Here is a 13,243-nt window from a genome sequence, read left to right as displayed (position 1 = left end):
TATCCATTTTATATAATTTCCTACGGGGGAGTAACCCCCGAACCCCCAAAATTGGAGATATTCTATATCTTACTTAAAGGGGAGCCCTGCATCACCCTCTTTAACACCAGCCCCCTCTCTTTTAAGGTCAATTTAAAAAGGACAGCATGATTACACACAGTAATGAAAACGACCCATAAAAAAGTAAAGAATGTCCTTATGCATCACAGAAAACAGATAAAAACATGGGAGAAGGGGGGGGGGGCAATTAAATATGTTGCTAAAAAAAATCCTGCCCCCCCCCCCCCCCCCCCAGGAACTCAGTCCTAAATCCGCCTATGAGCTCAATTACATAAAAGCTTCCTCATGTAAAAGTTAATTGTGTTTGTGAAAAGAAATTTGCAATTCTACCAAAGTTACTAATTTTAGTTCAATTTATTACTCAAAGAAATGCTATTAAATGTGATATTTAAAAGGGAGAAAAAACTTTCTTTAAATTACTTTTGTATAGTAATATTTTTCATGATGTTTTGACAAAAATAAATAAATAATTAAGTTAAACCTAGATTAATGAATAATAAATTTAAATTTATTCTTAACATCTGACACACTTTGATTGCATTTAAGTTAGTTGCATTGCACATATGCAAAGTGTATCTTAGAAATTTGGCTTCTATTGAGAAAAATTCTTTAAATTCATAGATACTAATTGAAACTTTTTATGAAGAATCAAAACATCTATGTAACTAAATTAAAATTATTTGTATAAGTAACTGTAGATCAAATAATATGAATTCTAATCAAAAATTGTAAATCATGTGCTTTGCAGCAAATAATGAATTTTGATTGTTTCCTTATATACACCCTTACTATATTTTGTAATCAATTGTTTTAGACTCAAACACATTTCTGAGGAAATATTTCTTGAAGACTGGATTCATGATGTACAGTTTTTAGTTGATGCTAAAGCGCCTCAGCTGGCTGTTATCACCGCACATAATTCTCTGATATTTTGGAGCACCGATGAGCAAAAGATAAAATCAATATCATGTTCTGAAAATTGCATATTGTATCCTTCATTGCTATAATCCTCTTTCAGAAAGAAAATTTTCGTTTCATAAATAATTTTAAATAAAAAAAACTGTAGGGGAAGGAAAGGCAAGGTAGAGGTTTAACTTTGAGTTGCAATAAAAATAAAACAATACACATACAGTATAATTTTTTTAAATTTATCAGACTTGACTGTAGAACTAAACACTAATGCAATTCCTTCATTTGCCCCAAAATGCTCGCTAATATTTTGTGGCCATTTGGAAATGTCTTACAAATTAAAACTCTTTCAATTTTGCTCCATATCTAAGGGCAAAATTGAAAGTTTGTTTTAGAGTAATATGTTTAGGATAACTTTAAATTTTATAATTTATGCAAACAGTACAACCACCAGTTCTCAGCTCATGTGCCCGACTGCAGTAAGACTGGCACTATAACCAGTATTCAATGAGTTGTTCCACATAGAGTACATTCATTGTGTGGTGCTCCACTAAGTAGACAAAACACATCTCCTTGTGAAGGTTGGTTTAAATGTTGCTATGATTCTTCGTTTTTCTCCATTTTTTTTTACTTTCCCATCCCTTTTCTTTATGCTTCTACATTTCACTGATAACTATCCAATGCTGACCTCAAATTAAAACTTCCATCCTCTTCTTATACTGGTCCTAGTGAAGGCAGGCATTTAGACATATGGGGCAGTGAGAAGCAAAGGGATGTGAGTGGACATTTTCAAGTTTTGAGTAAAACACGTTTAAAGATAAGGTCCTAGGTAGGCTTTCATTGAAAAAAATTTCTAAATCATGCTATATAACAGCATCTACCAGAGCTACTAGTGCTATCTCTTGCCCAAGACAGAGGAGAGGTTCACCTACAATTTGTACTGATTAACTGAATTTTTTTTAATTTTGGAACTTACATCCCTTTGCTTCTCACTGCCTCACATGTAGCCTTTTTTCCCCTTTTGTTTTAAATATTAATTCACATCATCTTTTGATAATGTTTATTTACTCACAAATCAAAATAGTAATGTTTCTTACCTTTTATGAACAGTTTCACCTCAAATATTCAAAATACTCAACTCATCATACATTAAGGATTTGCTACCAAAATAAATAAACCAAGGTATCCTTTCACTGGCAGGCAAGAAACAGATTAAACTATGTTCACTTTTACAAGATGGCCATACATGGTTGCACACCCATGCTAGCGAGTTGTCACTTGGTTTAATATCATAAGTGCCTTAAAATTTTCTTGCAGGGGGGGGGGGGCTCAAAATTTATAGATCCGGCGCTGCATAAGTGTGATTTCCATCTTGCCCTCCTTTGCCCTATATGTGCGGATTCATTCTTTGCAGCATCATTCCATTGTTAATTCTTTATTTTTGGTTATGTGTGAGTTTTGCGTGTGTTTTTCTGGTAAAAAGATTCCCCAGAAGTTCCTTTTTTTCCTTAACAGAAAACCAGATATTCTGGTAGCATTATTTATCATGATGCAAATGTTATTATTTTGGCTGTAGGAACTGTTTTTCAGCAAATACTACTATGGTCTCCAAATTCTGTTAGTGAAACAAGTAATGGCAAACTTCCGTTTCATCGATTGAAAGGACATCAGGTACATTTTTAATAGCTTAAGTGTTGTGGGATTCAACTAAATATTTCTCTTTAAACAAAGAACCTTTATATATATATATATATATATATATAATTTACCGCTGGAAAAAAGCATGAAGATGTTTATTTCATTTTAAAGTGAATGTATAGTATATAGGTTTTGATCTTTTATTACTTTCTATTCAAAAGTATTATTTTTACTTATTTAATGTCTGTTCATTCTTACAATCAAGACATTTTATTTTTATATTATTATTATTAAAAATATCTTCCTCATCATTGATCACTACAGTCACAAAATTCATTATCTCATGAGGCTTCACTTCTATTTAAACTTTTGAATCAACAGTTAATCATGTAGATTGAAGGAATCAACCCTTGTTTAAAGGCTCTAAATTTCTTGATTTTCTTTTCCCCATTGCTTTCTAAACGATCTAGTAAATTGCCAAAAATTACATGATATACAAATACAAATGTGACAACCAGCAACAGGCTCTGGGCCCAGCTGGGCTGGGCCTGGTCAGTTTATTAGTCCCAAATGAAGATCAATGGCCCTCTTAAAGCTATCTACTCCCTTGCTCATTACCCCCTCTTCTGGTAAGCTGTTCCAAGTGCCCAAGACCCTACTAAAGTAGTATTTTTTCCTAATTTCCAAGTTAGCCTGAGATTTGAATAGCTTTAAACAATGACCCCTCGTCCTGCTTTCCATGCAAAAGTTTAATCCATTAACATCTTTCATTTTGATAAATTTAAACACTGAATCCTGTCCCCTCTGACTCTCCTTTTCTCTAGGTTATATATATTAGGCCTATTAAGTCTGGTATCATAATCTATATCTGAAAGTTACCTTACTAGTCTAGTTACTCTTCTTTGAACCCTTTCCATTGCAAAAATATCTTACCTCAGATTAGGCGACCAAAACTGAATTGCGTACTTCAAATGAGGTCTTACTAAATTCTTATATAAAGGCAGAAGAACCTTCTTAGATTTGTTTGAAATAGATCTATTGATCAACCCAAGCATTCTGTTGGCTTTGTTACTTGCAATGCTGCACTGTTGACTAAACTTGAAATCTTGATTTATTAAGATACTCAGATCAATAACATTTTCTGCCTGACTAATGACTGAACCCTGTTAATGATAACTCATATGCTTATTTCCATGACCGAAGTGTAGTACTTGACATTTCCCTACATTAACTGCCATAGCCCACTTATCTGCCCACTTAGTAATGTGATCTAAATCTATGACATGCTTGAGATTTTAAATTACTTTGCATTTTTTATTTTAACTTAATTCTGATGTCCGCTGAAGTTCAAACAATATTAAATTTGTTACTAAAGAAGAGGAAAGACATGGAAAAGAAACTCAGTAGGTAATAATAAAAGCTGATGTAAAATATAAAAATTTACAAGAAAGCCGTTGTTAAGTTCAAAAGTATTTAGAGGAAAGCAAACAGTTGCAAAAAGCATTGAAACTTGAAGTTTTTTGATAGTATTAAAATTGTGTCAACACTCCATAAGCAGAAGCTTGAACCTACATTTTGAACTGAAGCAAAGTTTGGCTACTGCAGATTAATGGTCAACAGCTGTATAACTCTTGAATTTTGTATTGTTTTTTTTTTCAACAATAATGTACTGTGTCGAGTTAACTTGTATTTTTTTTTCTAATTGAGATGAACTATGTTATTAGTAGCAAAAGAAAATAAAATAGCAAAAAATTTGGAGGAAAATAACATAGAATAAATAGAATTCATCATTTTACAATGTGTTATTTTCTTTGACTCTTCAAGCACAAAGCTATTTATTCAATTCTTATGTTATTAGTAGTGTGGAACAGAATTAATTGAGTTATTAATCTACAGACATTAGTTCATTTTGTCAAACTATGCCGCAGAAGTAAATCACATAGATAAGTAACTGGTTTTTGAAACCTACTTAGATTGCCTCAAGCATATGAGGCAGTGAGAAGCAAAGGGATGTAAGTGGACATTTTCAAGTTTGAGTAAAACACATTTAAAGATAATGTCCTTGGTAGGCTTTCACTGATTTTTTTTTTTTTTCTAAATCATGCAGCAGCACCTACCAGGGCTACTAGTACTACCTCTTGCCCCAAAACAGTGGAGAGGTTCCCCTACTACTTGTTCTGGTTCACTCAAAATTTTTAATTTTGCCACTTACATCCCTTTGCTTCTCACTACCTCATATGTTCTATGTCATCAAGCATATGTTCTATGTAGCAGTTCTGAAAAAGCTGCCTGAATTTGTTTTTCATGATAAAATGTTTAGTTTCACCATGCTGAGGCCAATAAGAAAAGGTTTTAAAAGTGCTTTTTAAGTTGAAAAATCTCCCAATTTTTCATTTTGCTTGATGGGCAATGTATTGAAAAATCTATAACATTTTGCAATTCAGTTTTGTTTATTAATGCTTTTATTGCTCTTCTCAGAAATATTAATTTTAGCTTTGATTTCCAGGGCGTTATCTTTTCAGTGACATTCAGTAAGATTAACAAGTTAATCTGCTCAACATCAGATGATCGTAGCCTCAGGCTCTGGAAAATTCAATGTGACTTGCCTGTTGCGGAATTCTCTTTGGAATTCTGGGAAAAGTCATCCATTTCTCTCGTTAGCATACTTTATTCTCATGAATCTAGAGTGTGGACATCATCTATTCTTCCAAGTTGTATCATAAGTGTTGGAGAAGTATGTATTTTACACCTATATGTGTAATTAGCTTTAGAAAAGTTTTATTTTGTTATTTGTTCATAATATTTTAATTTTTTTAAAGTGCAAATTAGTTTTTCTTTGTTAATGTACAGCAATAGGTTAGATATATTTGTTTTGCATTGAAAAAGGGATTCTATGCGTTCATGAAACACCTGTCTGCACTTCACTGCAGACAGGCATTTCATGAATTTGTGCAAATTAACATAGAAAAATTATCTTTTAATTTTCAGCTTGTTTTTTATTTCTTTTTCCTTATGATATGTGACTTTATTTTGCCGATTCAATGTATGTACTGCTGTTAAAAGGATAAAAAATAGGGTTTTTTTCCATAAAAAATTTGGAATTTGTAAAATAATTTTGGAATGGGCAATAAATAAGTAATCTAAAAGTGACACACACAAAATTTCACAAATGTAAAATCACATAGTGATCGAATTTTATTAGTTAGCCATTCTTATTTCTCCTATTTTTAAGTTCCCTTGTGCACACCTGTTTTTTCTGTTTTAGGAGACAGGATGAAGATATGAGGGGAGGGATTAACAATTATCTAGTCCAATTTTTTCTATACAAGTTGTCATGGATACATACAGACAAACACCCCAGAGACATGTGTTACCTGTCACTGTTAGAACTTAAATGGTTTGAAATAATGCAATCAGAAGTTCAAAGTGAAATACTAATCTATGAATAAGAGAAAAGTCTGTTAATTTGAATATCTGTCTAAGAATTTTCTTGTTAATTCTTAGATTGTTAGCATATTTTATTCATATATTAGTACATGTTAGCCTGCCAAGGTATCCTAATAATGCAACCAATCAGAGTGATTCACATTGGCGATAAACAGTAGACCCTCGTTTTACGCAGGGGTTACGTTCTATGGAAATGCCGCGTAAATCGAAACCGCGTAAATTGAGACCTAATACTAGTGTTAAAATAGGGCTTTGGTTCCGTAGATGACAAAGTACTTCATTCTAGTGATGACTAATTGTATAATAAGTTTAATGTGTACTTATATCAAATTTACTGCACAACATGTATAAAGAAAACATAAATTAATTTTGTGTTCTGTTCATAAAGAGGAGCTGGCTATGATAATCTTTTGGAAATCATTAAGAATTTTTCTCTGTAATTCTTTGCAGAGCATTAACGTATCCATAATCACCTGCGTCACTTCCATGATAGAATCTTCCTTAACCAACAAATCAGAAAGATTATTTCTATTGTCTAGGAATGGCTCACAATTTTCAGTGTGAACGTTTTTGGTTGTGCATCACCGACCTCAGTATCCTCGTTGGTTTTGGCCTCCTTTGTCACTTCTAAAGACTCTTCTTCCAGGGAGTTCTGAACTGTGTGAATTTAATAACTTTACTTCTGGAAAGAGCTCTGGAACCAATCGCATAAAATGTCTCCAGTGGCCCAAGCTCAATTATTAGTACTCCAAAATGCAGTTGATTATGCATAATCTGCAATCTTTAGGAGTTTGGATTTTGAAGGAGGGGAAATTTTATCCGTTTGCATTGCCACATCCCTGTAAAACCAAAACTCATCAGCGTAAAATAAAATAAAGGTGTCAAATCTTAAACCGTGTATAATCAAAACCGCGTAACCCCCCCCCCCCCCCGCGAGGGTCTACTGTATTACATTCATTGGTCCTTTGGGAATTTCAAATAGATTAGTAACTAATAGATTTTACGCAACTGTTTTTTTATCAGTGCAAACACATCTGATTTATATACGTGTGTATTTACATTCAAAATGTTAGTTTCTATTCAAATGGTGATTTCTATTTAACTTTTTATTTTGCACCTAAGAGTGTTATTACAAAATAATACCTTAGCTGGAAAATAATGCATTAAATACACAACAACTCTCCGTCCTTATATTCAGTGCTATGGTTAGCAAAAATTATTTGATGGATCACTCCTTTTTATAGGAAAGATGACATGGTTGACTTATCAGACCAAAAAAAGATCAGTTTGAATTACCTTTTGCTAGCTTTAATATGAAAAAACAGTCTACTATTTTATTAAAAAAGGTGATTTTCAGCAAATTTTCATTAAATTTGAATTGTTTTCACAATAATAATCCAGCACTGTTTATATTCATCGTTTTACCAAAAAAATTCATAGGATAAAATAAGAAATAACTTTTAATCACACAAATCTGTAGACTTGTGTTTCAACTTTAAAAAGAATGTTTTTTCAATACAAAAGAAGTGAGCTTATGGATGAAAAGACATCCAATAAACGAATCTTTTGGCTTTTGTTGGATGTCTTTGCATCCATCAGCTCACTTCTTTTGCATTGAAAAAGGCATCCCTTGCAACATCAAAACATGTGTATGCAGTTATCTGCATTTTTTGTGCAATTAAACATTATTTCTTATTTTACTTTTTATGCGCAAAGGTATTTATTCAATTCTTTCAAATTCATCTTTCTTTTCGTTTTACTTGTCTTGAAGAATACAGACATATTCTGTATTAATTTGACAATAATTCTTTCCAGTTAATTCAACGTTATCAAACTAAGATTTACAGTGAAAATTGTATACAAGTAGGCAGAGCTGCCAACTGCTACAAAAAAGTCTTAGTTTCTATGAATTACAGCTTTAATTCTATTAATTTTCTATTTTTTTAGTTTATAATCTCAAGAACGCAAAAAAAAAAAAAAAAAAAAAAAAAAAAAAAAACAGCATGAAAACTAAACCGGTAAGTTCAGAAAATCAAACTTCTACACATGTGCTGACAGTCTTTGTGCAACAAGCATTGCTCTTCGAAAGTTGCATGATGTAAAGATGGATCGGTTTCTAGATTGCGACACTGATCCAATCATTGAAACTTTGGCCAAAAATGGTGAGAAACTACCAAAAATTCCGTGAAGAATAAAATTTTTTTATTCCGTTTTAATAATTTCTGTATCATATTTGAAATTTGTTAAGTATCTTTGTTTTTGTTCTTTCTGCTGTTGGGTCGTTCCGTGTCAGATCATCACACGGTTTAGGACGGACCGTCACAGAACTGGATGAAATTTGGTACATGAAGAGGTATAGCCCAGTTATGAATGAAAATGCTAAAAAAAAAAATTCTTTTACCTCATTCAAAAGTTATTAAATATTAATTATTCAAATTTTCATCAAAAAATGCTACACTTTGAGACGGTTAAATCTCATTTTCTCAGAAACTGTAACAGATACAAGCTTGAAATTGGTCTTGTTTTGAAGCTCTTTTAATGTGCTTTAATTTGATGTGCAACTTGATAAAATCAAAAAATAATAATTTTAAAATTTAATTAAATTTTAAAATTTTAATTTTTTAAAAATGGACAATTTTAAAATTCTGAAAAAATTCACAAAATTACTTTGTGTTATCCTCTAGCATATTACCAAGTTTCATAATGGGATCTTAATGGGATCAGATGATAAAGGGAGGACAAGTTTTACATATATCAAAGTTTCTGCATTTTGGACAAAATACCTTTCTGATGGATTACTCGAATATTATTCTAAGTTATTAAATTAGCACAGGAAACTATAAATGAACTGCTAATAGTAATGTAAAACCTTCTAATGTCTTATACCTACTTTAAAATTGAATGAAATTAAAATAATAATGGAAAAAAATAAATAAAACTCACACTAACTCTTTTTTTTTTAAAAAAAAAAGAGAACATCAGCATTGTCCTACATTTGTCGGAGTTTTTTACTCTCTAAGCTGCAAAATATTTACAATATTGTTCTTTTCTTCAGCTGGTAGAGTATATGTCCTCCCTGTTGGCGTGATGGGATTTACTTTACAAATAATGTCCGAACAAGGTATCCATAGAATGTCTGGCACTGTTGGATATGAAAATGAAGGAGAAGGCCCTGGTGGGTGGAGGAAAGTGACTTTCACTTCATTATCTTCATTTTTGGACAAAACATAACTTAGCCACCATTTTTTATCATATATGGAAATGACATATCCATTGAGATCTTTCATCATTAAAGGAACACTTTCTCCAGTTGAGATGACAGAATATTCAGTGGATGATGGAGAAAAAGAAAATGCCTTGGCGCTCACCTTTGTTCCACAGCTTGAGGGAATAAAGGCATGCAGCTTTTGGGTACCTGATATTGGCACTGCTTGCTGGAAATGATGAGAGAGCTGTTCTGCGTCTTGAATATATTCATTTTGGCTGGCGTAACTGAAGTACATGGTCTTTGAAAGGTCAGATTTTGCCCATTGGTACAGTTGCATAGGTGTCGTAATTTGGTTTTCATACGGCCTTTGAAGACTTGCTCTTGCTGCTTCTCTTTTGAGTGTACCACCCACGCCATCACATGGGCCTTTACCGTGAGCGGTGGCAGAAAAATGCCACTCAGCCTCAATACCAAAATCTCTTTCATGGCAGCATAGATTTAAAAAAATCTTTTAATTTTTGTATTGTGCAGCTGATCCATCGGAGAAATAAAAAATTTTGTCTAACCTTTTCTCCAATTTAGATTTTAAAAAATTTATTAGCTTTTGTTGAAATTGGTGAACAGCTACTGTGTTGTGCTCAAGACATTCTGAGATTATAATAAAGCTAAGGTGATGAATTTTGTTTTCATTTTTGAAGTATATAACAAAAGGGTGAATTGTGGCTTGATTTCTGTTCCAGTGAAATGATTGTGCTTCATTTTGCAAAACAAAGCTATAGTTTTCGGAAAAGTCGCAAACTACTGCCACCTCAAACTGAGACAAATTTTCTTTTGTATGGGTCATAAAAGAACTCTGCTGTTTAGCTATAAAGTCGTGATGAAGAAGAACTTTCAAATCATTACAAAAAATTTCAATGAACTCATTGGTGGGTTTTTGTAAAGTTTCCAGATTGCATCTGTCTACATAAATCCATTGGCGGAATGTTATCGTTTCAATCATATTTTCTTCTATACCATCTTCCAATATTTTCTGTATCTCATCAATGCCAGGACAATTTGCACAATTCGAAAAATAACAGTCAATGGAAGCTGGGTTGCACACCATTTTTACAAGACAATCTGTATATTTTTTTATCTTTCCATTTGTGATCGAGCTCATTTTGGAATTTTCAATTTTTAATTTAACATTTTGATGAATGGTACACACACAAACTGCATGTGTACCACTTTGTCCTGCTAAAATACAATTATTGGGTCTTAATTCGGCAAATTTGGAGAATCCAACTTTGACATCGTGATACATTTCTTGAAAAAGTTTGTATGCTTCTTTTAGATTACAAAGCATTAATCTTTTAGACATTTTAACTTTATTGCCTTCACTGTCCTTCACTGAAATGCAATCTTTCATTCCTGGCATTGGCCTACTTATATCTTCACTTTCATAAAATTGTTTTATAATCTCAGCAGTTTCTATGTGCAAATTTTTCCCTGGATGTTGATTGGAAGTGGACAAAACCCCTTTTTGTTTTAAAAGCTTTTTAGCTTGGCGTGCATGGTAGTTCGATGTTTTGAATTTTTCAGAAATTTTTCTAATGCTCCAGTTATCTGGAAATAGAGTCAATATCATTGTCTTTTTTGCTCGACTGCTACAATTTTGATAAACTTGCATCAAATGATCAACCATTTCCTTATTTGGACTCTCTTCCTCACTATCGGAATCAGCATTTGGAAGAAGTTTTCTTTTCACTGCAGAGCTATTTTTTTTTGCTTTCATATGAGAATATTTCTTATATCTTCTTTTTTTTTTTTTTTTTTGTTGACCGGGGATTCACCCAACTGAACAATAGAGTCATTTAATGATCTGAATGTGTCTTTAAGTAATGATCTGTCTGAGTAATTGTCACTCTCATTTTCCCTATCTAAGTTCTCACCTGGTGATTCATGACTAGTGGAGGCACAATTATCTACAGTTGACTCAGCGGTTTTCTTCAACCGCAAAAGCTCCTTTCTGCATCTGTCACATATTTTAGACTTTTCAGGCATTTCTGGTACAAATGAATACATCCATGGCATTGCAGATCTCAATCCTTTTCTTATGTGTGAGTGAGAATACTTTTTGAATGGATTGCAACAATTTAAATGATTCATGATAAAATTAAATACTTAGCAGCAAATAATATAAATACGCTGAGTGTCGAAATTAGTTTAAAAATAGACTGTTTCAGTTCTGATATAAACCAACTGAAATAAAATAACTGAAAGTTAAAGAAATGAAGTTTGCACAGCAGAAGACAAGGCTTGAATGCTGACTGAAGATAGTTTCAACAGGAATTGTGTATTACAGAACAAGAAAGTATTATAAACACCAGAAAGAATCCCTCTATCCCCCCCCCCCCACCTTTTTTGTGGAAGGATCATTTTGCAATCCCAAATATACCCTCCCCCCTCCCCTCTCCTAAAAATTTTCAGATCATCTTCATCCCTTCACCCCTCCCCCCAAATAAATAAATAAAAATGAACATTTTATGCTCTATTTGGCAAGCATTTCTAGAGGTTTAGTTTCCCTCTTCATGTGCTGGTTTTCTTTTTTAAAAAAAGACAACAAGAAGAAAAGAAAACACTATGACTTAAACAAAAAAAAAAAAAAAAAAAAAGGGATCTTGCAAAAAAAAAAAAGTTTCAGTTTTATTCCTTCCAAAAGTCTAGACGCCTTTTGATGCATGGGCACTTTTCTTTTTGTTCAGTTCATATGTGTTACAAAAGAAGTTCATGTGAGTGTACTGCTTTTGATTATTTTTGGAAGGGGTTTTGGTAACTTAAGGTGCAAAATCCTTTCTTTCAAAAAAATATTGTCGCCCCCATGCCATAAAATTATGACAGGCTTTTATTAATTCATTTCTCCCTTTTCTTTAATATTAATAGTAACTATTATTTACTTATTTATTTTGTGTACTCTAAAATTAATATTGCTACAAACAATTATTTCGGCAAATTTTACAAAAACAAAATTTGATTATAACCTCCCCCCCCCCTTTTTTTTTTGGAATTAGTAAGTTATCTTTTGAAACCAAGGGGGGGGGGGGAGTGCTTTTGAGATTTTATGGTACTGCTGACTGAACTTCACAAGCAAAAACATGAAACATGTTGAAAAATTGGTCAATCCCAAACCAGTGACAGGTGGAGAAAAAAGCAGTGAGGCAGAACGAAACATTGGATCTCATTCTCAATAGCCACCCCCAGTCTGTTTCATTTTGTTAGCAAAGGGGGTGAAAAGGGTAGCTTACTGTTTCAGATCTGAATTTGTAGTGGATTATTTTAAGTTCACATCCCCAGAGAAAATATTTTCTTTTTTTTCCCTTTTTTCCTTTTCTTTTTTAAAATTTTATTTCTTTTAAATTTATTTTTCTCAATAAAATGGGATTTAGATGATTAATATTTTTATTAATGAGTTATTTTTCAGGAACAAATCGTACTAAGAAAAACTTCATTTCTAGTAGACAGTTCTGCATAAAAACGTGAACATGTATGAAGCATATTTATTCATTTTTTTTTTTTTTTTACACATAAAATAACTATTCAGCACAATAACCCATATTTTGGCAGATATGTGAAACTTGTCCTCCCTGTATCAACTGATCCCATTAAGATCCCAATATGAAACTTGGTGAGATGTGAGAGGATAACACAAAGTAATTTTGTGATTTTTTTCAAAATTTTAAAATTCTCCGTTTTTGAGAAATTTAAATTTTAAAATTTATTTAAATTTAATTTTAAATAAAAAAAATTGAATTTTATTAAGTTGCATATCAAATTGAAGCAGATTAAAAGAGCTTTAAAACAAGATCAATATCGGGCTTGTATCTTATATAGTTTCTGAGAAAACAAGGATTAACAGTCTCAAAGTGTAGCATTTTTTAACAAAAATTTGAATAATCAATAATTAATAACTGCTAAATGAGGAGAAAGAAAAATTTTTTTTTA

The 13,243-nt window shown here is 32.2% G+C and overlaps 1 protein-coding gene across 1 annotated transcript in view; it reads left to right on the top strand.

Moving 5' to 3' along the window:
• Positions 1-874: 874 nt before the first annotated feature.
• The window catches only part of LOC129233477 (WD repeat-containing protein 6-like), a gene marked incomplete at its 5' end in the record, with an annotated part of 39,167 nt that continues 26,798 nt past the window's right edge, over positions 875-13,243 (top strand). Inside the window, 3 exons of the mRNA XM_054867497.1 lie at positions 875-1,048; positions 2,592-2,640; positions 5,114-5,341. Of these exons, the coding sequence (XP_054723472.1) occupies positions 875-1,048; positions 2,592-2,640; positions 5,114-5,341 (451 nt within the window). The remainder of the gene's footprint in view (positions 1,049-2,591; positions 2,641-5,113; positions 5,342-13,243) is intronic.

Source organism: Uloborus diversus, unplaced genomic scaffold, assembly GCF_026930045.1.
Source record: "Uloborus diversus isolate 005 unplaced genomic scaffold, Udiv.v.3.1 scaffold_447, whole genome shotgun sequence".
NCBI lineage: Eukaryota > Metazoa > Arthropoda > Arachnida > Araneae > Uloboridae > Uloborus > Uloborus diversus.
This window is presented reverse-complemented; position numbering and strand designations above follow the sequence as displayed.